Source organism: Nesoenas mayeri (assembly GCF_963082525.1).
Source record: "Nesoenas mayeri genome assembly, chromosome: 8".
NCBI lineage: Eukaryota > Metazoa > Chordata > Aves > Columbiformes > Columbidae > Nesoenas > Nesoenas mayeri.
The window spans coordinates 24,354,605-24,381,394 of record NC_137554.1 but is presented as its reverse complement, the minus strand read 5'-3'; the positions used below and the strand labels follow the sequence as shown (position 1 = coordinate 24,381,394).

The 26,790-nt window shown below is 40.5% G+C and overlaps 1 protein-coding gene across 5 annotated transcripts in view; it reads right to left on the bottom strand.

Moving 5' to 3' along the window:
- NFIA (nuclear factor I A) overlaps nt 1–26,790 on the bottom strand; it is a 245,510-nt gene that overhangs the window by 39,523 nt on the left and 179,197 nt on the right. For 3 of the 5 annotated variants that reach the window (XM_080348447.1, XM_080348449.1, XM_080348448.1), the window contains exon 7: nt 9,237–9,365. The exons of 1 other annotated variant lie outside the window; for it this stretch is intronic. In XM_080348447.1, coding sequence (XP_080204573.1) covers nt 9,237–9,365 — 129 coding nt within the window. Of the gene's footprint in view, nt 1–9,236; nt 9,366–17,984; nt 18,024–26,790 lie in introns of all 5 variants that reach the window. One more of the 5 variants, XM_080348450.1, reaches the window with a different exon arrangement.

The following is a 26,790-nucleotide window of genomic DNA, read 5'->3' as shown; positions in this document are numbered from 1 at the left end:
AATTTCTCAAGTGGCACTAGTAAGGGCTGTTTGATAAGAGGAAGAATCTACTCCTAGTAAACTCATCAACATTACAAGTGTGCCTGCCTTACACTAGGGACAGAGAATTAAAATCAAAAGTCTAAGAACTGCTGGCCCAGATATAAACCATCACTCCAACAGCTGTGCTGTGGTCACCAACTGCTGTGTACGCAAAATGGCCTTTCAAACAAGTTCCGAGTGCAGAACACAACTGTGTTTCCAAATATACGGATCCTTACAAACATTTTTAATCAGTTAAATGATATGAAGTAGTGGAGCAGGTCACTGTTTTCCCTGTTTGCCCCTAGAAGGGGCAAGTGACCAAGGACAAGCCCCTTCAGTCACAATTTTCAGAAACATTTGATAAAAATCATGAAGTCATTGCTTCTGAAAACCATGGCTAGAGTGATGCAAGTTTTCCAGTGTATGAGAAGGGGCTATTACTACTTATCTGCTTCTGATGGGACATTATAAGTCTCAATCAGTGACTGTAAATTATTTGAGATCTTCAAATGGAAGATAAAACGGGTCTTTGTCTATTATTTATTTACTTATTGACTTATTATTAATGTATCCCTAAGCAGCTCCATGCTGCCAAAGCATATTTCTCTTGGCGTCTTTCAGCCTCTGACATTTATATTTTATTATTGACCTCACTAAATGATATAAAATATAAGTTCTATAACCTATGAATATATGTGCATTCCAGATCAAAACTTCATTTCTACCTGCTGTAGGTATGGAGGAGTTGGACTATCTGGTATTATTAAATCTGTTATTTGCGTGTCGGGGTTGGAGGCAGGAATTATCCTTCCATCTCAAGGCAAGCATAAATATTTCAAAGCACACATGATTCTAATTCCATTGAAGCTCATCTGAAACATCCCAGACTTTTTATTGAAAATGAGATGATAATGTATGGTGGCCTGCAACAGATATACCAGTATTTTAAAACTACTTCTATTGGGCCAAGTAATTATGCAGTGCAGCTGCTGCGTGCTGCACTGGATTTTTTAGTGTTTTATGAGTTCATGGTGTTGTGCGGCACAGAAGCAAGAGGATTTTTCAGCACGCTGAATTTCAACATCTGATCACGCAGGCCAATCTTGTCTTTTCTCTTCTTTGATTTGTAGTGGCCACTAAAAACAAGCTAACTAATAAAATGAGCTGCATTCATTGATTAGGTTTGCACTTCGCAAATCTAAGGCAAATGAAGAAGAGCCAGAATTGTGAATTCTACTCAACCGGATTATCAGATAATAAAGAATCAGTTAATCTGAAACAGGTTATCGTTTTCTTCAGATATTTCTCTGCCCCTTCTCCTGGAACAAAGTATCAGTCCTAGTAAAGATGCGTGGGATCCATCCTCCCAGGGAGTGCTCACTGACACGGTAAAGGGACTTCAGGATCACACCTGCAAACACATTTCTCCACCAACACAGCCCACCATATGGGGCAGACATATTGATCCATCCACCTTCCAGCCCCTCTTCCAGAAAGCCTTGCCAACCCCTTCAAGTCCAGATGACTGGATGAAATTTCTTTCTTCATAAAGTCGTTTGAAGTCTTTGAAAGGGTCATTGAGTGTTGCTCTTCTCCCGCTCAGGAAAAGCCTCTCCTATCTCTGTACTCCTGGGCTGGGGAATCAAACCCATCATTCCTTCACAAAGACATGGGATAACCCATCACACCAACAGTGGATCGGCTTTACTAGGGCATGATGCTCAGATACCTCCTCTATAAAGTGATAATTAAGTTTACTAATAGCTCATTAAACATTGATCAATCTTCCTAGAAATAGTAACATTAGATTCATAATGAAACATGACCATTTTTATCAGCTTGTTTTTGAGGCCATTATAATTGGCTTCATTACAACTGAGAAAGTATTTTTTTAAAAGTCATTTCCCTGGAAATGTTATAGAACAGTTTGTTCTGCTAGATATTTCCACTTCAGGCTCCTAACTTGCTTTAACTCCCTGCGTGCTGTAAGCTTTCTCCTGGTATTTAAGTGAAGCAAGTGCCAGTTCAAATTATGCAAGATGTATCCCACCCTTTGTACCCCAAAGGTACTTATTCTGAAAATTGACCATATTAGAGTACTAATTGGCTAAGCCACCATGCTGGCTGATGTGAAATGCTTTCAAACACCATGAAACAGCTGTGTTTATCGGAAATATGAAGAGTGACTTTTTAATAAGGAGATCTGGCAATAATCCAAATTTGTTGAAAGGAACTTACACTTCTGTGTATAATGCAATACAAGAGGTAAAGAATGGGAGGCTAAAACAATAGCTTTAAGCCCAAAGATTTTTTTTGTGATGAAAGCAGTTACCCAAACAAGAAAAAAAAAAATAATTAAGAAACTTGGGCTGGGATGTGTGGAGGTCCTGAGAGAATTCATTAACTGCTTTTGAATTTCAATGGGAGCTGCGTCCCCGTAACTCTCTCAAAGGTTTCTGAAAGTCCCCATTTTTCTTACTGCCCATTAGGAACAGATCCCAGGATGACACATGTTGAGCAATCGCCCATTCAGGTTAGCAAGGACTTGCCTCCACTTCAATATTGAGCTGCTGAGGGTAGGACTGACCACTCCTAGGATCAGCCCTTTGAAGGGAATTGGGATCAGTGGAAAACTTTTTAAGTCCCATAATGGTGCAAAGGGCCTGTTTAGTAACATGTCTGTCAGGTCCATGGATGAGCTAAATTCAAACTGGTCCTGTCTTGTGTTCTGATTTGCGGTGACAAGGCTGGGAAATCACAGGGTGGAAGAATAAAAACAGGCCTTACCCTCTCAGCATGAAACATTCAAAACGTAATATAAACAGCTGACCAGTGCAAGATATACAAATACCCTAAATCTGATGAATGGAGGATCTGTTCCTGCCCACGGACATCAAAAAGAAGGATTGAATTGTCAAATATCCATCTTTGAACTCCAGAAGTCCAGTGCAGGTGGTTGGCTGAGCACTGCAGAAAAAACAGAGCCATGGTATCTCCAAGGCCAGGGCTGGTTATCAGCTTTATACCACAGTGGTCTAAAGCACCTGGTTCCTTAGTTCAGAAATACTCTTTCTGTATGACATTTTGCAGTAGCAAGTGCAAGGCAGAACATTTTGCCCACGGAGCTCCTAGTAAAAGGAAGATACACTTAAAGCTGTGTTTGGGCACAGGGATGATTGCTTTACTCTGGACTGTGAGTATTACGGGCTGCTTTTGGAAACCTGTAGATATGAACTTAGTGCTGGTTCTAGATTCTAGTACAGGCAGGGGGCCAGTTAAGTTAGCTATTTTGAGCAGATTGTTTTAAAACATGTCAAAGCTCCACTGCCTTTGGGAGATCAGAATACTATAGAACCGATTACATGGGCAGAGAAATAAAAATCATACCTACAGAAGGCACTCCTCCCTTCCAAGACCATAGCCAGAGGTCAGAAAAACCTAATTTAACCTATTTGTAGAATTCCTACTTCACATCAAATGCTGGCAACTTTTGCATATTAGTATTGTTTTTAATACACAGTCTACTCCCATACATGAGATAAAAACTACTGCTAGGAGAATATATCATGTCTTTCTTATAATGAAATGCAGTTGATAAGTTTACAATAGAAATGTAAATTCTCTTAAAAACCACAACCTTTATGTGTGTGATGATATAATTCTGCTTTGATACTAAAAAGGGCATGGTAATGGAATCTGTGACTTTGGAGTGATATATTGCTGTTAAGTTAATAGGACTCCACATTCCCATTTCTAATATCAGTGTTTTTTTCCCCTTTCATTCTGTAGATGGTAAGCTGATACTACATAAACATTGTTAAAGCTATAGTTCCACGCTACAGTAATTCACTTAACTTTAACATGATTTATGGTTCTGTCAATAGAGGAGGTTGAAAATCCAGAGCTCTGATGCTTAAACATGGGTTCCATATTTAAAGCAATAATGTGCTTTTTGTGTGTGTCTGAAGCTGGAAGAATTTAGCATAAAGCAGAGATAAAAATATTATAGTTCACTGCACTGTTTAAAGCACATAGTTTAACTTCATGAATACATCAGAGAGAGCAAAGAAACTGAACACAGAATCAGTAAAAACATGGGTAAAATACTTTGCTCCTGCAGCACTTTATTTTTATATTATTTTTTCGGGATGCACGAAATCCTATTAGTATTTTTAACACTCCCCTTTTTTCAGTCTTTTGCTCAGTTAGATCAGCTCCTTTTGTCAAGATGAGTTTAAATCTGGGTCCACTGTGTTAATCACCCCCCATTCTTCTTTCTGGCACTTACCCTCCAGGCATTTTGCCTCTTTAGGAGATTAAGCGACCAAGTCATCTTGTTGCTCTAACATGTCCTCACTGGAGCAACATATTAACACAATTCCTCCGCAAAAGAGCCCTCTTTAGAAGTTTGCTGCAGGGATGACAAATTAACCCAGCATGGTGTCCCACACATCTATCTCAGTACAAATTATTAGTGTAATAGAGCTTTTAGTTATGCATTTATCTAGTAATTATTGAACGGTTATACAAAACGAAGCTGAGCAATCACGGCCCTTTATGAGGCAATCTCAGTGGGTGGTCTTAGAGTTAATTTAGGATAGGACTGTCTAAGCAGTTCACTCACACACAAATTAGCTGAACAGCGCGCTCCTTTAAATATTTCCTATGTCACAGGCTAACTCTTTACAATACAACAAAGGTAGAGTTTTAATTACACGGTTCCTGACTTTTGTTTAGCTGAAGCTTTAACCATTTGCAAGCCTTCCCCTCTGCCCACCCCTGCCTGGGACGGGAGGAGATGGCAGTTCGGGTAGGGTATCGAGTAATTATTAACCCTGACCTTGAGGCCATCTGTTAGGAAACTGTTGTTCCTTCAGCTTCGTATTATTTTGAAGTGAGTGAAAAAAAAGCCACACACACAAAACAACCTTCACCTAGCCAGTGAGCTACCCTGACACTGCCAACTGGAGCACGGCTTTGTGCTGGTGCTGGGTTAGCTCTTCTCTTGGGCAGCGTTAATACGATTTATGGTTTCTACTTAACTTTCTTACTCATGTGGGGTGCCTCTCTCCTCTTTTGGCCTTCTTACATTATGATCCCCTGATCTGAGGCGTTTGTATCGGAACGAACTTGCACCACGTTGCTTTTGTAAAAATTCAGAGGGAAGTAGAAAGTTACATCAGTCTGACAGCATCAAGGAGCAGCCATGGATAGTTGTACAATTAGGATATTACAAAATGTCCTTTACACTGTGTAGCTCTGGAGCGAGTTAGCAGGAATTACCGCTTTGATTTGCTTGGAGCAGGCAGACAGGACACCTAACAAGCACTGATATTTTGGTGACTCTGGGGAGCATTTTGACAGAGATGGGCACAACGTCTTCCCAGATACGTGACTGAGTTTTTGCCACTTTGGCACAAACAGAGAGTATTATACTATCCTGCATAGTTTCCCTGGTAGGCCTTGTCTTGATGAAAATCTCACTGGCAATGCTTCCTATGGAGAAATGAATATAGTGGGAACCGCTCCACTAGTTGACTTTCAACCCTTCTTTGCTTTCTGTTCACACATCCACTTCCTTGGGTTCTTCCCTTTGTGCAGTATTTCTTGTTTCTTGTAATTGTGTTTCTCCTTCATTTATCTTCCTAACATACCATCTCATTCATATTTTTTTTCTTGCCTTGCCTTTTCTTCCTTGCTTTTTGGCTTGCTGTCGTATTCTGTGGAAACAGTTGAATGCTCTACAGCACAGCCTGCTCTATATCCCAGGTTTACAAGATCGTGGTCAATTTAATGTTTCAGCCAGCTCCAGATATAAAGTCACTAGAGTGTAAGTAGCAATTCACAGAAACCTAAAACCTCTTATTTAAATACTGCTGTCACTCATCGTCTGGTAAAGAGTTCAAGTGGGCTGATGTCTGGGAATCTTTGTAAGATGCCAGCAATCCATGGTGGCTTTGCAATACTGGCGTAATCTGGTGAGCCACAGTGACCACCAAATAATCTAACTTGCAGGTAACAAAAGTATGATGCGTAGGAGACAAAGATCTAACTGCTTGAATTTTCAACGCTTTGAAATAAATCCTAAAACTGATAGTGATGCTAAAGCCACCCTATAGGTGATCAATTTACCATCTGCCAGACACTGAATCCTCACCGCACTGGTCCAGAGAAGACATATGGTGCATTCATAGAGTCATGCCCAAAAAACTGCCATCATCAAGTGAGGCTCCATGAATCACTTTGCTAGCTTATCACCAAAGAAAGTTGGATCTTACCACCATCTGTTGGAACTACTGAGGAGTCACTGAAGCATTGGCATCCCTGTGCCAGCACTCACTGCACATCTGGTCCTTTGGTCAGCCAGCTCAGATTCTCTCCGCTGGCTACTGCCCAGCTGGGTTGGGTACTGGCAGCAGCACCAACGCAGATAGAAAACCAGTGCCCAGCCTTCCACAACACAGCACAGACAACTGCACGGCAACAGAGGTTTTCCAGCTGGTTCATTGTATGGAGCACCTTCTAGCAAAGAAATCCTCTTAAGGATCTGCTCCTTCTCCAAGCAAGTGTTGTTTCCAAAACGACTAATTGTGGAGATCACTGGGTAGGGCACTCAGCATCCTGGGATACACCGGCCTAAGACATGCCCTGTGTTCTAAGGAATACTTGGAAGTGCTTGAAAGATTTGGGAATATTCCTGAGAAGTTATAAATCACTGGTTGTCAATGACAACACCTGCCATGAATAGTCTACAGCTTCTTCTCTGCTGTCTATTTTGATCGTGCTTTACAAACGCATCTCATACACACATCCAAGTGATAAACTTGCAAATATGAACATCAGAAGAAGACTGAACCTTCTTGTAATAATTCAGTTGGCTGAGGAGCTTACTCTGATGGCGACCTACTTACTCATTGCTTTCCTTTCTCTGAAATATCTCTACCGACTGAAGATTAAATCCTGCTCTTACTTTTCTGAAGACCACTCAGAATAATCTGCCACTGACCATTTACATTATGCATGTGTATCCAAAGAGAATGCAACCTGTGTGTGCTATATTATACCTGTGATTTCCGCAGAAAGGTACAACTTCAGTAACTAACGGTGGAGATGCACTGCTCAAAGATTACAGTCTCTTATTTGATTGCATTCTACTACTTACGTTGCAACTTTTGATACCTGAAAACCTTTTATCTTCTGCTTACTGTCCTAAAGTACACTGTAGGGAATGGGATAAAGAACAAAGCTGGATTTACAGAAAATAATCCATCTCAGTATATTACCCTTTGCTAACCCTTTGTTGTAGAAGAGAAATGAACACCACCAGTGTGCTGTGGAAGAAGAATACTGAAGAGAAATGTCCAAAACCAACAAAGTCTGGAACAAGATTTTTCCAGGATGATGACACTTAAACAATCCATGGATGGATTCAGAGGGATTGTTCCTGAAAGTCTGTAAGACTTAGCTTGTGAAGAAGCATAAAATAGAAGATGCTTCTAAATGATGTTGCAGAAGAACAGTTTTTGCTTTATCTGTTGGGAACCACAACGGTAAGAAACTGTGTTACTTCTTTATAGAGTTAGTAAAGACATCTCCTTCCAAACAAACAAGATTTGGGGACTGTAATAATTATATTTGCTCTTTCAAATTCTGTCTGTCTTTGAATGTTCTTCTCACATCGCCAATGGATATCCGCTGGTGCACAGAAAAAGTCTTGTTAAAAGAGACTCTAGATGAGACTTACACAAAACCTCACCAGCGATACATTTCCTCTCTCTGCCACACAAAAATCTGAAACACAAATGGTCTAAATGCAGACAGACAAAGCCATTCAATGACCTTAATAAATAAGTGTGAGGTAAAACATAGCTAAATACAGAAAGGCATATTAACTGATCAATCAACAACTCAAATCTAAAATGCTGAAGTTCTAAAAGACAGAAATTCACTCAGCTGATGTGAACTGAATATAATGTTAATGGAACATTCATATTATTCATACTTATATCACCAATTATCAAGGCTTTTAAAAGAAGATTTATTTGCCAGATAGCTCAGATCCAAATTTCAAGGGAAATCTGTCCAGAACTTAGAAGCCTAAATATCTTTTGAGGATCTAGGTGTGTGTCTAAGGGTAAGATATAATTTCTATGTGATTAACCACAACAAATCCAACTACAAAGAGTAGATTTAACAAAGCACAAATAGCCAAGAAGTGCAGTTCTGACCTCAACTCAACTTAAGAGCAATTCCACCACTTCACGCCGCATCACCTGCACCGTGCAGACAAAGAGGCGCCTCCTGGTTTATGCTGCCCTCAGTAAAACCACACTAATGCCAAAGAGACATTTCAAAATAATTTCTAGGATGAATTGCTAATATCCCTTTTTATGCTTCACCATTCGACCAATTCCTTAATAATCTTCTCTAAATGAGACAAAATTTCATAGCAGAAAGAAACATGTCACAACCATTCACTCCTATTTTTATATCTTCCGAAGTGGTTTGTAAGAAGATTCATTCATTTGTGTGTATTACTATGCCCAAGTGAGTTCCTTTTCAAATGTGAGCTGAGTATTGCATTTACTTTTCTCGGCTAAATGCAAATGCATCTTTCTAACAAAAATGTATAAGCACATCTAGACCCAGAGGACATCTCTTTTACTTGGAAAGTCAGTCAGAAGAGTATTGTGAAGAAAACCAGCCAAAGCATTGCTTGAACCAACTTCAAAGGAATCCCCGAATACGGCGGTTCTTCAGCACACTGATACCAACAACACCAGCACGAAATGACTGGCAGAAACAAAGCCGTAGTGCTGGAAGACTGGCATGGTTCAGAATGACTGATGGGCCCTGATCTCCAGCAGTTCCACTGAATCTATGTCATGAATGGACACAAGCAGAAGACACTGTCTGTAACGCATTCTGTCCCTTTCCCCACCCTCTTTGAATAAAACCCCAAGTGCCCAGAAGCCAGCATCTCCATCTCAGGCCCTGTTGAATGGTCATCAGTTTAACCAAACAGCCCAGCCTAGTAAAACCAAACACAGGTCTTGACAACTAAAACCTCCGGGTTCTCAAGCTCCTGAAGCACAGCCTCTCCCTGGGTGGGTGACATGTGGAGGTGACTTTCTGTGGAAAGGTGCTGGGATGGACACTGGGTGCTGTGGCTGATGCTGAACCTGCCTGGGGGCTCTTGGGTTAGGCCTCACCTCTGGGTCCTGTAATGACAGGTCGATGGTGCTGTGTGAAAGCCGTTCCAAGGGAGGAGGTCTGCGAAGGCGAGGGACTGCTGAAACCAGACTTCTCTGACTTCTTTAATGTAGTTGGCGATGGCATTCCTGGCAAGAATGATTGATAAGTGCAATTTAATAATGCTAGGTCATGGAACGACAGCCTATGCATTGTGAAAGTGGGTGCAGAAGCAGCTACATAAACTTAAAGGACAAATGAAACGGAATACAACAGCAAGCCGAAAGCTCACTTTTATTTGTGGTCTTTTTTTTGAGGTAGAAGCGGCCATGGTTCGCTCTGAGCAATGAGTACTAAAAGGCAGCCATATTTTTCTTTTAAATCTGAAATATGGATAAGATGCAGCTTATTATTGCTACTGAAACCTACTCTGTTTTATTTTTAGAAATCTGTAATAGCTGGAGCATTTGGATTTTTACAGGCTTTTTATGAGTTCTGTCTTTCACTCACTGGTTTAGTAGATTATTGCAAATGGATCTTTTAAATGTGCTGCACGACTCAAGGCACAACTAGAGAATGAAGTTTTCTAAGTTCAAACTCCACTTCTCCTTACTCTCTTGACTTCAAAGGTATTTGAAAGTAATATATTTATGTGGTTCCCTTTTGCTTTCAAATTTTTTTTAAAGGGTGAATGGTATTTGTATCTTGATATTAGAAGCCACACTGGAATTATTTCAGCATTGTTATTATGCCCTTGAACTATATCAAAGGCTTCCAATGGAAATCAGAGTTAAGTTGCCACTGGGTGAAACCTCCCCCGTGGACAGGCAGAAATGCTGTAATGCTAATATGACCGGTTTGTTACACCCTGTAAGAATAACTCCTGTTGATATTATATCATGCCCGTGGCACCAAAGAAATTAGCAGAATGAATATATTGCAATAGGCTCTTAAAATCCAAGCCTCTTCTGCATATGCCTTATGCTTGGATAAAAGAATATTACAGCATATAGATGAAGAATATGTATGTGTGTCTGTATTATTCTCTTTATTTTTATAGTTCTAGAGGCATGTGAGTATTCTGATTATCTGCACGTACTCTGAAAACACATAATTTTCAGTATATACAGTACATCAGACATTTTGCATATCCATAGGGATATAGCAAAACAAAGATGCAGATTAGTTGAGGTTTCAGGTGCAAAAGCAAAATATCAGGTAATGTGGAAGCTGAACTTCCACTAGCAAAGTCACTCAACCTTATTTCCAGCTCTAAAGTTTATAGAATTTAATTGTTAAAAAGTAAAGAAAGAGGCCTGGATAATATTATCTCTGGATGATATTATTAACTTTATATTTAATAATACTAGTTTTATAGTCCCTGGGATGTTGATTGCAATATGCAGGAGCCTTCTTGTACTTTATATGCTGCGCTGCTGGGGTCTTAATAGTTTCAGTGAGGTTTTGTAGTTTATATTTCAGAAAGTTAAATAAAGTAAGGGAATGGTTAGAGTTTCAGTGCTGTACTTGCAGCTTTCTGTCCTGAAACTGTTTGCTAGGAGGTTTTGCTGCTGTGGTGGCTTTTTCCTCATAGCAAGAATGGTTGCAGACATAATATTTTAAAAATAAAAGTTTAGAACTGACAGACTATTGTGCGAGAAAAATACTGGACTGGGGTTTTTTCGTATTGGTCTTAAAGACTTTGGAGTAGGGACAAAAGCAAAGGGAATTGGTTTGGTTTGGAGGTAAGAAAGACTGAACTAAGGTATTTCAATGAAATATTTCAATGCAGCCTGCTGAATGTCTGCTCAAATCACATGTTGGGATGTCACTCACTGCTCTGAGTGTCCATATTCTGGACTAGGACACTCAAAACAAGTAATGGTGTTGTTGATCCAGACTTCCTTATGATGGAGGAACTGGAGATGGAAACACCAAGGGTAGGTGACAACATTAGTGCTTGGGGAGGGGTAGAGGAGCTTGCTGCTGGCAGCATGGCCGTGGGTACAGCTGCTCCGTGCTGGGCCGTGGAAGGTTTGCCACCCCAGGAAGGTTTTAACCTAGCAGGTTCCATCCCTCTAAGTGCAACACATCATGGCCAGAAGTAGTGGCTGTTTATGCATAGATATTATTGCAGTAAAATATGCTTTTGAGCTGCTCTAACTGTACAGTTGAGCAGCACTCTGATATGGAGACACAGGGTCAACAAGCAGAGATCCAGGAGGGGACAGGAGGACCTGTGTCCTGGGCAAGCCACAGAGGTCATGGAAGGAGTGATATCTCCAAGTCTATGCACCGTATGGCTCAGCTGGCTCATGAGCTCCCTGCTGTTCCCCATACCCTCAATCAGGGTTATGGGAAAGACTATAAAGCTTCTGAGAAAGTGAAGAAGCTCTTGTGCTAAAAAACCTGCTCGACTCATCTAAACCATGGTAGGGGGAAAGGGCAGAGAGAACAGTGGAATTAAGTAGGGATTTAAAGCTGTAGCAAGTTCATGTGATGCTGTCCCAACACTGGAACCTGAGGAGCTACAGCAAAGCTGATGAGTGACCTTGGACCGTGGCAATGTCGTGCAGTGTCACCTTCATCTGAGCAGGGATGTTATAAGGTTTTCATGTGAAAATAGAGATTTTAAGGTTAACGCTATGGTGGAAAATTGAGTAGAAAGACAAATCGAAGCATTGATAATCAGTTCCCACTTTTGCTATATATTTGTTTGTCACCATTGTTCTGATTGTCATTATTATCACTACTTTATTTATTTATTTGTTTGTTTGTTTGATTGATTGATTTCAGAGTATTCTGAAATGTATTAGTTTGGAACGGTCCAACTCTGCCATGTTTTTATTTTGTTTGTGGTTTGTAATGACACATTTTATTTTGAGCGATCGCATCCATCAGATCTCAAGAAAAAAATGGCTGCCTCCTAGTTCAGAAGAATATGCAAACAGGAGCTTAATTACATCACTTAATATTGACCAAGAGAAAGAATAAGATGAGCTTGCCAGCTCATTTCCAAAGCATGTTTTGTCCTTTAAGAGGGGAGGGTATGACAGAAAGTTAGGCAGTGCAAAGCAATTAGCATCATTCACGTTTTATGTTGCGCTAGCATGGTGCTCTAGTAGCAAAATTCAAACATTCTTTGAATGGGTTAATAAAAGAAGAAATACAGTCGGCATGCAAGAAAAAGGTTTTCAAGAACAAGCCAAAATATGTCCCATTCTTCTAAATTTAACACAGCCATGTCACATTATCCTTGAGACTGCCAGGAATGTCAATTTTTTTGCAATTTTAAAAAAATATCTCATTTAGCACCATATGTTTGGTTAATGTGCCTGATATATCCTGCGTATTCTTTAGTCCATCCATTTCTAATACTCATTTTCTTTTTTCCCCCCTTGCTAAGCCATATGTTACAATGCTGGTCATTCTATCAAAGCTCCTTTTGGGAGTTAAGAGCGAGGGAACTCAGGTTTAATCACCCAGAAAAATGCAAATCTGATACTACAAGTCTCAGTCTTAGCTAAGCAGTCTCAGCACTTGAGTTAGCATCGTAGGTGCCCAGTGCCTATGAACATCAGGCCACCTATGAGATGGCATGGTGTATATTTATGACCCTGATGAAACAACTAAGACAAATGACTAAATATGGAATAAAGTGTTTTTTAATTTTTGGCACCCACGTTGGAGACTCTTGGCTAGTTTTAGAGGTCTTCTGTTCCATACCTAGTGAGTTTTAACACATTTAGTGGTCCCCAGGCTGCAGCTTCCCCTCCTGCGTTGTTCAGAGATGCAGGAAATTAAAAAGTTAAAACTGCAGCTACCCCGGGCAGAGCCCAGGGAGGATGCTGCTGCTCACACGGCTTTCCTCAGCATCGCTCCCGAGAGCTAAGGAATATTGGGGACCACTGCACTGAGGAGAAGGTTTTAGGACCTCCCATGGCCCCACCGAAAAGGCAGTGCCAGCCCATGAGGACACCCCCAAGTCCTGACTCTCCTCTGTCTCCTCTGTGGTGCAGGGCAGCAACAAATTACAATATTCCCAGCCTGTCTCAGCTGCGCTGGCCGGTGAATCAGGAAAGGAGCCAAGGAACCTCCCCGTTCCCTGCCTCTTCCCATCCATCTGCTCCGAGCGAGGGATAAACAAGAACAGCCAGAACACGACGGCTGGGTAACCCAGGTGCAGTTTTAAAGCCTTTCGTACTACTCTGTGTATGGGACCGGTGTCTAAATCACGGTCACACCTGGCACTTTTAGGAAATGTAGATTCCGTAATTCAGGTCTGAGTCTCCTCTGAATGTTATTTAGAGTGTGAGAGGAGAAAATCAAACTTAGTCTATTTTCATCTTATGGCAGCTTTCAGCTACAGAATAAATGGAGAAGTTAATTGCTAAATAAAAAAGAAAATAGAGGGATTTGTGGCATAAAACACAGATGGAAGTCTGAGTGGGTGTGTTATTTTAACTTACTGTACTTGTGTTCATGTGACTGTATATGTAAGCCAAACATATATGGTCTTAGCCTGCTCCCATTAACATGAATCCATTTTTTTCCCTGGACAGAGGGAACCAGATCAAAGACCATGATGGTGCTAAATGGAACAAGATGTGTACTTTCGTATTTTTTTCCAAAAGGAAATATTAATTTGACATTGGTTTTTCAGTTGAAAAGAATTTTAATTGCAGTACACAATAAGCAGAAAATTCAGACAACAATAATCTTGAAACTGTTAGCAGCATTATATTTCTATCAAAGAATTTGTGTGCCTTTTCAACATTAGAGCTTTCTGAATTTTCATTAATTTGGCATTTCCCTAAACACACGAGTTATTTTGTTCATTCCACATCATGCATCACACCCTTCTGCTCAATGCACAATGCAAGCGTCAATGGGATCCTTGTCCTTGAGAAACTCTGGTTACTGGAGCCATTGCACGGATGGTGAAGTCCCGCAGTAAGACTTTCCAAAACTCTGCACTTCGCAAACCTCCAGCCCAAGTTTAATCAGTGAATGCCCAGGAATACTTCATGTTCCTCATCTTCTAAGGGGCACTGGAGCATTGTGATGGTTTTAATTCCTCTACCTCCTTTGTGTTTGTCAGTACTAGAAACGCATGACATAAGAGTCTTCCTTGAGTACAGCTAAAGATCTTCAAATGTGCATGTATGAGGCTGATATATATTTAAATGGATCAGAAAATGATGCGTGAGAACTGAATGCACGAATCCTTCCCAGAACAAATAAATATCTACGAACCTATTTTCCATCCACCTATGCACATTACTGACAGACACTGAAATTAGGATTAACTTTGATGGAGTAAAGAAAGTCACAGCAGTGCAAGAGAACAATTCCCATTCTCTTCAAATCTATCTCTATATCTGTATCTATATCCCCACCCAATTTCACCTGATTAATTACTGATATTATTGTGACTGCATGCATCTTAAACAATAACTCCACCTCACATTAGCCACATTGGTAGAGCAGCTAATATTGATCTCCAAAGACGACTTTTGGATAATTACCCCCACATTCCCAGTAGCTTTCTGCCACTAGACTCTTGATGGAGATTTTGTAACAAAAGCTATGAATGAAATATGGTTTGGACCTTCATTCTCAAGGGACACTATGAAAAGGAATCACGGAAGCTCAGATATTACCAGGTCAACCATGAACTCAACAACATGCAGAACAAATAGATGATGCAGAAAAACAAGTTGGCTGTGGAAGAAAAAACTCGTACATGGGAAGAATTTTTCAAGGAATTGTCATCCTTCTGTGCAAATTATTCTAGCAATTTCACCAAAATCGGTATCAACAGAAATGCTGTTTCTTTTCTGGGGAATTCATAATTTTGAGCTTCTTGAAATTTTGATGGCTAGACTACTGTCAATCGGAGTAAGTCTGTTCCACTTAGTGCTGAGCAAACTTTATTTGTCATCAACTGAGATATGATCACGCTAACTGCCATCCATCAGTTTACTGTATTAGTTGCTCCAGTATACACAAAATACAACACAGATGGAAATTCACTCATCCTAATGAAGTGCTCTTTAGTTTCTACGTTCTAAATGGATATTTGCTTCCCTGGTCGCATCCTGAGTTGCCGTGATCACTGATTAACTACCTGCCAGCGAGCACCTTGCTTCACAAGGCTAAATCCAGCTTAATAAACAGCGATCTTACAGAAGAAAAAAAAATGAAAGCTCCCCCTCTATCCACTTATCAAACTCCTGCATATGCATCACCAACACACACAACCAGCTTCCTCAGAACTCGACATCTGACAGATCATCGGGAAAACAGAGCTAATCTATCCATACCCATCAACATCGCATCAGAGGTGACTGCCAGATACTTAAGAAGCTATCCAAAAGAAATGTCACAACTCCTTCTTTTTTTTTTTTTCAAGACACTACAAAAGAAATGTTCCAAATAAAATAAAGCAAATGCACGTACAAGTAAATGAGCCAAAGGACTTAATAAAAAGAGACTGATTAAAATGAGGACCAGAATGTTCAAAAGGGACTGAGAGAGAGAGAGGTGCCAAAGGCGCATTAAATGGATTCAATGGCTTTAGCTTTTAAATGCTTTTGGACTCCTCAGCAATTTTTAGCCAAAAATGATAATTCAAGTTAGAATCAAAATTCTGATGTCACTCAGGAAAAAGAAGGGTGAAATTTCTCCCTTTGCAAATGTGCACTGCTCCATTTACAAGAGAGAAATATCAGTTTATACTGATGGAGAATCTTGCCTAGAGAATTTTAAAACTGAACACTACGATATTCACCATTATTTTAAACCCTGCCCCATTAACATCTGCCTTAAATTGTCCGGTGCAATGTTCCCGTAGAGTGTATAACCTGGTCTGTTTGTATCTGTATTTACAGCATCATCTGGATTGTTTTAGATCTCTTAGGTCAGCATTCATTCCTGCCTTGTCACCCAAGTGGTTCTTTCAATAACTAATAAAGTAGTACTAAACATACTACCAATTTCTTCAAAATACAATTTCATGAGTCTTATATTTAAAAACTTTAATGAGAAGTGTAATAAACAGCAAGACAACAGTTCAATTTTCCCTTTGATTTAATGTTACTTTCTGTTTCACTTTGCATTGCATAAATATCTATTGTAATAAGAATTAAAAAAGATTCTAATGACGTCTTTAGACATCTCATAATTTAAAATTCATGACTACATTTGTTTCATTTCCAATGTTATTTGAGAGTTTATCAGCCTACTTGGCAGATTAGATACAGCAGCAGGGACAAACTGCAGCCATCCACAGGAGAATATACCTTTATGGGGGTGCTTTGGGGATGGAACATCTATAGCTCTAAGGCAAAAAATGCCATCATAAATTTGGATGGCATTTACAAAGCCCTCTAAAAAGTCTCTGCATATGATTATAGCTGAGGTATGATATTTTTGCAAGTAAAAGACCCAGAATAGATTTATGTTTCAACCGTATCTTCCCTTCCTGAGATGCATATGGATGCTAAATTGCAAGTGATACTAAAGGGAATTTTAGTAACTGAAGAGGATGGAGTCAAATTTTCTGTGTGTTTGTTGCTGTTGTTTTGTTGTTTTCTTTTTTTTTCCCTGAAAAATAATTTGCTCATTATTTGCGTGTCATCAAAAGATCATTGGCTCTCCAGGATATATATAACCATGATGGCTGCTAAACGTCAAAGGCATGAAATGGAGATGGGTAAATATGCAGATTTTTTTGACCTGTGACCTCAGTTACTGCATGGTAATGTTTTTAAATGACTTTTATGATGACAAGACTAAGTTTGGTGTTAATATTGGTTTTGAAGACTTAATCGGTATACACTGCCACCGAACATATGTTTTAATTAATAAAAGAGCTGTGGTCAGGATTGAAAATAGCTCAGGTAATTTACCATGTACTGTAAAGTCACCTGATTTCCGCACAATTTGAGGTGAGGAGTTTATACATTATTCCAACCAAAGGAAGAGCTGCAAACTGAATTCATGTGCATCGTACCAAACTGAAATGGATTTATAATTTGACAGGTCAAGAGTGTACTCATGGAACTGTTATGTATTGCTATCCAGCGGTTCTTGGTATTTTTACCATATGACTGCCCAGGTTTGACAGTCACAGGACTGAACAGTCATCTCATTTCTTCGGAACACCAAAAATAATTTGTAGCTGACCCACAGCCGCTGTGCTCTTTTACTGGAAAGTGCCCATGTCCAGTTGTGCGCTGGTGAGCGCTGCTGGAACAGCACTGGCAGCAGAGACTCAAACTGCAGGTGGGATCAGATAGAGGTGAGATCAGCCTCATTTTTCTGCATTCCCAATGGCTTTAGGATTCTGAGAGGAATAAAGAATCTCCCTGGAAAAAAAAATAAAAATAAAAGGTTCCACTGCAGAGCACAGCGGTTTGGCTTTGGCATCGTGTCCAGAGGAGCCGTGTCCGGCCGTGTCGCCTGCAGGTCTGCGTGCGGGATGTGCCCAACGCCTCTCTCATCAACTGAGCGATTTGAAACATGTCTGACAGAGAGGCAGAGGGAAAAAGTCCCTGCAAGTTTCATGAAAACAGGCACGGGAAAGGCAGAGGTAACAAATCAGTGCTGTCGCTCTGGCCAAGTGCTCCGCACGAGCTCCCTCCTCACCAGACACCGGAGAACCCGCAGGAGAGGGACCCCCGGTACAACCCCCCCAACCAACACAAAATGTCTAATGCACCGAGAACAAGAGCATTGGCATTTGTTTGAATAGGCACACCCACCATGTAGTGCTCCACGGTGTTCGGGGTTTCTTAGATATCCTGATTTTATAAAAGAAAAGTAAAAGAAGAAAAAAGAAACAAGGTGAGAGAGAACACTATCATATTTTGTAGCAAGCAGGATACTGTGTGAAATCTTGGCCCAGTGAAGTGATAACGGGGAAGCTTGCAGTTTGCTTAAGGGAAAACTTACAAGCAAATAGTAAAATTACCAAAATACCACATTGCAGAAAATGGGTGCATTTGAGTTCAATTAAGCTGTAAAAAGGCAAATGGCACTTTAGCTTACAAAAATGAAGGAACGGAGGGAGCGATCAGAAGTAACTTTACAAGATTTGTATGCATGAGGATGCTGCTTCACTGGACCAAGAAAGCTACAGTATGGGACAGGATTTTTCTTTTATCAGACACTTTGCTAGATAGCTTTGTCGAACCTCAGAAACTGCTGCTCTGGCATTATGAAATAATCCTACATAACTTGATCTCATGAGCTTAGGAACACAGAAAAATAGCCATGCCAAATCAGATTACAGGGATCCACCTGGCCCAGCATCCTCTCTCTGACAGTGGTAACTAATGGATGCCTAGAACAGAGTACAAGCCCAGGGAAATAATTCTCCAAAATACTCTCCCAGCCTCCAATGATTTGTGATTCAAGGACTTCTAGGACAAAGTTGATATCATGGTATTGAAGATACTCAAATCCAAATGCACAGATTTACACCCCCCTCCTCCCCCATTTTTAAAAAAATTTTATTTCTACTCCCATGAGATTTCCACCAGTCACACAAAGAAGGTTTCACAGTTTGGTGCTGGCAAGTCCAGTGTTCTTGCCACTAACTCTGAATGAGCTAACTAGCTTTTGAGCCCAACGATGTTATGTGTATAAGAGCATCCAACACTTTTTCCTACGTAAAAAAGTGACGTGTGCTGAGGTGCTCTAACTGTATTTACTTTGAGAGATTTGTTATATATATATATATATTTATATATATATTTTTTTTTAAAGCAAGAATCTGGCTGTAAATTGATATTAACATTTTTCAGTATATGTGTAAAACACATGTTTCAGAAGAATAGAAGAGAGAAACTGTCACTCACTGGGAAGCTTTAGAGCTATCTGGCTCCCTGGGAAACTGCATGCAACTATTCTGGTGTCCAAGGGTTTGACCAGTGAGTTTCCTCTCCCTGCAAAGAATGAATGCAGAAGTAATAGAAAGTCTGAGGGGTGGGGGGAAGATTTTAGCAAATGGCTAAAGATACTCCTATTCTGCCCGCTCCAGCAGGTAAGAAGCAGGTGGTGGTGGTGGTGGTGGTGGAAGAAACATCAGGATGTTCTGCTCTGATTACCAGTGATGGAAACTGGGCGCAATGGGGTGGTGCAGCTTCATTAACGCTGCCACCAGTCACGTAAAAAACCTGTATGCCTAGACAGGAGCAGCGACCTCTTAGGCATTGCACTTATTTAACTACCCACTTTCCAGGGGAGTTTTCCTGAAGTTTTAATTTTCTGATTGAATAAGTGTCTACGTGTGAAATTTTTACTTCATTTACAAAAAGAATCAGTAAAAGTAGGGGTCTAAAAAAAAAACCTGATCCTTTCATTTTTGATGGCATATTGACTTCGTAAGTCTAAAGGCAGGAGTGATATATTAGGGAGTCCCTATAACTTTACTTAAAGCAAAAATTAGAAAGTGATCGAAAAGTTTTATAGGGGAGAGCAGAAATATAATTTTAAGCCTCTTAAAATTGCCTGAACTGTGAAATCAAGTAATGAACACTAGAAAAGGATCTGTCAGCTGGAATCAAAGCTTAGACCAGTCAGCATTTTCTTCCTAAACCTTATTACGGCAAAGATTTTTCATCTCTGCACTCTGTTCATCCCAACAAATAAACCGACGTGACCTCCACCTGTTAGGCGGTGAATCCGCTGTCATCTCTGACTAAACCCTTTTCTTCCCCTTCAAAGCCCCCTGCACCACGGAGAAGGTGGGAAGACACAGCTGTGCACTGATACTGATTCAAGTTCACACCAGTTCATACCCAGACAGCATTTCACAGCACAAATTACAAGCAACAGAGGAGGAAAAAAAAAATGTAGTGCCAATGAATTCTGGAAGGGGGCAACATTTTTCATCAATTTAACAATGAGGTTTTCATAGCGAGAAGTTCTTTTTTGGTGTGATATTATGAACTAGCATTTGAGGCAAGAAAACATTTTACTTATGCCATAACAATGAACCTGTGCTAACACCACATAGGAAGAACCAAAGAACATAATGGAAGCTATTTGTGTTTCTTTTATATTCCGTAAGTTGAATGCATTAACGGATTCAAAGAGGTTCAGCTCCAAATGTGTGTAGGTTTCTTAACTTAGAAACAAGTCACAATATATAATGTAACATCGCTAAATAAAAAAAAAAATATTATGGAACACAGAACAGCAAGATATGTCATGAGGAAAACCGTACAGCTAAAGCAGTTATTTCTTCAAATATATCATAATGACAAAACCATGTAAGAAGCTTTCTAATACAAAGGCATATCAGAAAAAGCTATTTCATATAAAGTTGGACTTCTCTGGGTGATTAATGCTACATTCAACAAAGGAGACAGTGTCTGTCTAATTACATTAAATACTTATCTTCTAGGGATTGGCAGGGTGTTTCTGCTCAATGTCACTTTTCATGACAATGTAATGATAGATCCGTTTACTTACCAGTGCCATTAGCAAAAATTGTACTGTTTTCTCAACTGCCCTCATATCACAAAAATATTTGATTAACACACTGTAGCTTATCTAATACTCTAAGCAACATATTCTGCATAGTTTTCCCTCTATTAAAAGAACAAGATTACAGCTTGTAAAATTTTTATTGCACTCGCACAAAAATAAATGAATAATGTGTGATATAGTTCAAGTATCTTCCTAGTTCACAAAACCGGTTTATTTTATTTAAAATATTAACATGTGCTTAAAATATTAAGGTTTTTTGGGAAACAAGCAAACAGACAAAGTCAGTATTCTGAGGCATTACTTCCCATCCAGTCTTTAGTTATTATTTCCTTTTCATTTCTGAACATCTTTTGAAACTTTTAATATCTCAGATTAAAAAAAAAAGCTTCCATTCCTTTGCTGAAGAATAGAAATGGCCATCTCCCAAGTCTTTAAAATTCACCACACTGTGAACTGATTCTTCAGAGTCATGCTGTTGTGCCAACATACGACGAACAATAAACCTCTGGAAGAATGTACACAGCAAAGGCAGTTTATATAGTAACAAGATAATTTCATAAACCTATATTGTATTGAAGAGAAAGGCTGTGATGTAACATTCTAGCAGTATATACCAGCTACCTGATATTTACTAACAAGGTTAAACTACTATCTGTTTGTCTCAGCACTCTTCATAATTCACTTTTTAATGGATGGACAGGAAAAGTCCGCAGTGTACGGCACAGATCATTTTAGAAATGGGACAAGACAGCTCGCAGCAGCATCTATTTCAAAACACGCTCCATCCTGCCGTACGATCACATCAGAAGTCTATACTGAGCAACTCCAATACTTCAAACCTACTCATAAACCCTTTGAGGGGTATATTTCTAGTTTTAAGTAAACAAAGAATCCTGAGGAGGAGGTGTCACCGTCAACTGGTCCCACGTATGGCGCATCGGTTCTCCTCTCCCGGTACGCACGTCCATGCGGGAGAACTGACGTGGGAACCTTCCTTCCGGGAGGTGTTAGGACACCAACCCCATTTTGTTACAAGAACTGACCAAACGGATTCATACGAGGCTTAACTCGACACACCAATGCAGAATTAACCAAAAAACTGCCTTTCAAAATCCCCCGCTAGTGACTCTTGCAGCGAGAGGATGACGCCGCCGCCAACTGCTGCATATGACTCTCCAAATTAATAATGGATTTAGGATATTCATTCCCTGAGCTGCGAGGGTTTGGGGTGTGTCTGCAATTATCTCGATATAAGTCTGACACACATTATCCTTCTATCAATGTCATCTCCCTTAGTAGCCAACAGATTATCAGCAGCTTTGTGATATTCCAGGTGTCAAAGAAGAATTAAAACCACAACAATCGCGCAAAACAAAAGGGACAAAAGACGGGATACGTGTTTCTGAGCCCTGCATATCAATTTAATATGTGCAGCTGACAATGATGCAAATGTCCTCGGGAGAGAGGCAGCGAGATCCGTGCCCAAACATCCACACGCCACCGTCAGCAAGATGGCAGGAACAGAAGCGGGAGGATTCCCAGCCCAGGACACATGCCTCAGCAGGCAAAGCAACCCAACGAAACAATCCTCTGGTTGGGGAGAATTTTGGAAGCACCTGATATGGAAAAGGGCCCTAAACAAGCCAGATGGTACTTTTAGCTGGCAGCAGAAAGTAGGAGACAGCCAAAAACATTACGGCATTACCCCAAGAGGCCGGCAAATCGATTTTTAACCGTGTTTTTTTTTTTTTTAAAGTGACGCTATGAATATGAAAAATAATGTTTCTGTGCATTTTTAAATTGCTGATTTTATGAATAATGCACTTAAGAAGGCAACAACTGGAAGAGATGAGAAACCGATGGATTTTCACTTCCCAGGGTGGTTGTGTATTTGACATCAGGTTTCTAATCAGTCACTGCCACTGTTTACTCTGAATTAAGTGTCAGGGTTTTCCACATAACATTAAAGAGAAAAATCCTGCAAAAGTAGAGAAATAGCACTGTAAAATCACAACAGCACAACAGTTCACAGGACACGGGAGAAATGCTGTTTGTAAGAACGCTTTGCCCTCTTAAAACCTGTCCTCCACAAATCACTGGGTTTCTAGATGATAATTTTTTAACAGAGGGCAAACAATTTATTTAATACTTACGAGTTCCCATTTGGCTAAGGATTTGCATAAGAAATACAGCTGTATTGGGGATCTTTTAATTTTTAAAATCTCCAAATGGTCAGAATCTGCAATTCTGCCTGGATGACGAGACTTAGGGAATCATTTTGGTGTCCGATGTCGAACCTTGGCTTTGACAGTCAGAAGCAGCTCCTGGTGCAGCATGTTCAGATTAGGTGTGGCCGAGCGGTTTTCACTCAAGAAGTGGAAAAGAGATGTAGGTTATAAGGACTGAAAGGGCTGAACGAGACAGAGGAGTCATGAAACAAGCGGGAATGGCCACTGCCCTTTGTTTCAAAGATGTACCTCGCACTGGCCACATTCAGAGGAAGAGTCAGGATGATGCTTTACTTACATTTTCTGTTATTTTGGTTAAGAGTAAAGGCAAGATGTAAGAGAGGGTTAAGTCTGGACTCCATCCAAAGTGCTTTCTCCTGTTTGAAGTGAGGTGGTGCATTAGCGTACTGCAGCACAGATAATACTCCTGGAGACAAACGTGGGCTGCTGTCATAAAATGGGACGTCACACTAAGTACAAAGGAAGTCCATACATTTATATTTTTCAGATCCCATTGACTGTAAATCCTTACTCTAAAAATTAAATTTATTTCCCTTCTATTTGTGAAACCTAAGACTTTGCTGATATAAAATGGTCCTGTTCCTTTCAAGAGAACTGCCCTTGGACGTGAGGACTGCAGGTACCATCTCACTTTGCTGGGTTTCGGGGGTTCAAAGATCTGCACGCAAATCCCAGCAAGCCAGATGAAGACTGTGCACAAAACAGTAAAACAGCCTATAATTTTCTAGTTGATTTTAGCAACAGTATCTTTTACGTTATGCTTTTTGGTGTATATCACACTAACCATAGATGTAAGAGAAGAGCAGCAAGGACGATCTCATGAGGACTGCGGGATGGACAAACAGAGGTGCAGGATGCTGTGGACACCCTGAACATGACCCCAGCGAAAGCAGAATAAAACTGCATGCTAGGTGAAGACATTGCTGAACTTTAAGTCTTTGTGGAGCTGGAAAAAGAAAGAAAATTGAGAGTACTTAAACAGCATCCCTTATTCAGGCTGCAGCATCCTTCTGCGAGGCTTGGTGGTACCGGGTCACGCTGTGTTCATGCCCTTAGCACTAGGGTTATGGGTCAAGGTTACAGGTTACACACTCTGAGTGAACAACCCAGCTGCTATCACAGCACATATACATTCCTGGAGGTATAGGATGGCTCTGTAGCCACTCAGCCAAATTGTTACCTGAGCTAACAGGCTGCTAGACAGATTTCCCCACTTTCCTATACACACTGACTGCTGTGGTCCAAGTGTTGGGGCAGCACTTAACTTGAGAGAAAGTAGCCAGGGAATGATTTATTCACTACTTCTGCCAATAAAAAAAACTAAAAAAGCAGCAAGGAACGTCAAGGAAAATTATCAGGCGGCAGACAAAAGCAGCGGTTCTACCTTAGAGAACACCGAGTAAAACTAGAACTTGCTGTCATGGGATGTTGTGGAGGCCAAAATAAAGAATGGGTTAAAAACATCTCTGAAAGAAAAGTCCACTGAAGGCTGTCAAACACAAAGATGCAAAGGGAGCCTCTGGCTCATGAAACCGTGCTGTTTGCTGCCAAAATCCGCGAGGCTGTGCTCTGAAAAGCATCACTGGAAGCCTGTCCTGCTGTTGTATTCTTTCCTTAAGTGTTCACCACCAGCTCCTGTCAGAGCCAGCGGACGGGGCAGGGCGAGCCTTCTGCCTACCTGAAAAAAGGCATTTTTTCCTCTCTGTGGGCAGATGCACTGTTTCTGTGGGCTGGAATGTGCTGCATCTGGCAGCTGAGAAAGAGGAAAATTGCAGCAGGTATCCAGCTCAATGAAATTAAGATCTCAGGTTTGCTCCTCACTCTGTGCAGAACCAGAGGAGCATCTCGAGTCAGTGTGGGAAAAGAAACAAAAAAAGAGATGTAATATGGTCTGTGTCCTGTTCCTGGTCTTGTATTGTCTTCTGTCAGTTCCCTAACACCTCTCAGTGCACATTTTAACTTCGGGTCAAAATGTTTCCTTTAAAATAAAGCCTGTTTTCTCCTGTAAAGCAAAGATCAAAACGTGTGCACAGAGCACAGTAGCAGCACTGTGTGCTACGCAGTGGAGTGATGGTTGTACTGGGAATGTTAATAAACAGTGCCCAGAGCAGAACTTCTGCATAAAAAAGGGTGTATGTTACATCTCTCCCCCTCTCCCCTGTCTCATGCAATATTTACACAGCTGTGCTTTGTAAAATGTGTAGGGGAGGTTTTTATTATTATTTTTTGGTAATTTATTTACCTAAGATAGCCCAGCATCTGTTTTGCGGTGAGCTTCTTTCACAAAGTTTCACAGTTGCCTTGACTGATGCAAAAGGAGGTCACAGTCCTTACTCAGTGATCCCAAAACCATTTGTTTCAACCACTTAGCCATTCTATTTGGCTAATTTGTGTTCTGTTCTGTGTTTTTGGTTTGTCTTCTACTTGGAAATCTACATCCCTCGGGGAAGTGATCTGGCTAGGTGAGTATTTTAGTTATCTGCTTTATAAAATGCAGAAGTGCACAAGAATTTGCAATAATATGCATCATTTACTGACTCTCAATATGTACTGTATATTGGCTCTGAAGACTACTAATATTTTCCAGCTGCCTTCAAAAAAAACAAGAGTTCAATGCAGCCTTTGCAGTGGGTCCTTTCCCATGACTCCCTTTCACAGGTGATGAAGACCTTTCCCGTGTCCTGAAGAATTAATAAGCCTGAACATTTCTGTACCAGCAGCATACCGCAGGAGATAAAATATTGCTTCTGCTTCCCAAACACATTAGAAAAAGCAAGTCTGCTGATCTCAACTGCTAAGACAGCACATGAAAGGAATGCAGTCCATTTCCTAACCAAGATCTAATCTATAGAAGAGCTTATAGATCCAAGTCAACATCCTGAATTGGTCCCAGAAGCAAACAAGAAAACTAGTTCAACTTTTGGAAGGCAGGTACAATGCACTCAATGTGTTTCATCCCATTTTGCAATTAAACAGTCCCATGCTGCACTATCAGATGATCTTCACGAAAAACTGCATCAGAGGAGACCCGTCTGGAGCTCACAAAGATTATTCATGTTTGACAGGCTCCAAATCAGTCAGAAATGCGCAGTCAAATGCAAACAGAGGATGCTTCTGTCCTTTGGAGCTCACCTCTGAAAAGATGCAGAAAGTGTCTGCTTTTGTCCCAACACCAGGGAAGCTTATAGTTTTCACTTGGTGACAAAAGCGAAGCCCAGACCATATAGTGGTCTTTGCTTTATGTGTATATGTTAAACAGAATGGGTGTCAGAACACGGCTTAGCAAGGACGTCTGAAGAACGTTACGACCATGGACCAACACAGCGCTCCCATCCCAGGAATCATCAGGAAGCATTGCTCCAACATTTGTCAGGGAATAGTTTTCTATGCACTAAACCTTTCCTATTAATCTGAAAAATGATTCAGATGATACTACTTGTTTAGGGAGCTCAGGTGGTCTTCTGGTTGTCACAGCACACAGATCTGCTTTTACCTTGGTCATTTAAAGTCAGTGAAAATAGCACGTAAGTATGATGCTAGCACCAGGCCAGCCAAAAATACAGCTTTAATTTGCTGTTTGAAGGGAAACACTTTCTGCATTTTTTAACTTGGAACTCCTACGGGTCCATACTCATTTTTAAATGATGCATTTCCTGACATCTGGAATTAGACGCAAGAAGCAGAGCCACAACACTGACTGACTGACTTCCCCGGGACCAAACCGAAGGGATGTTTTCCTCAAGGGATTACAGCAAAGCTGAGGCATGTGCTTTAACACTTGCATGGGATTATTAATTTTATTAAAAATGGAAAGTACAGTTTA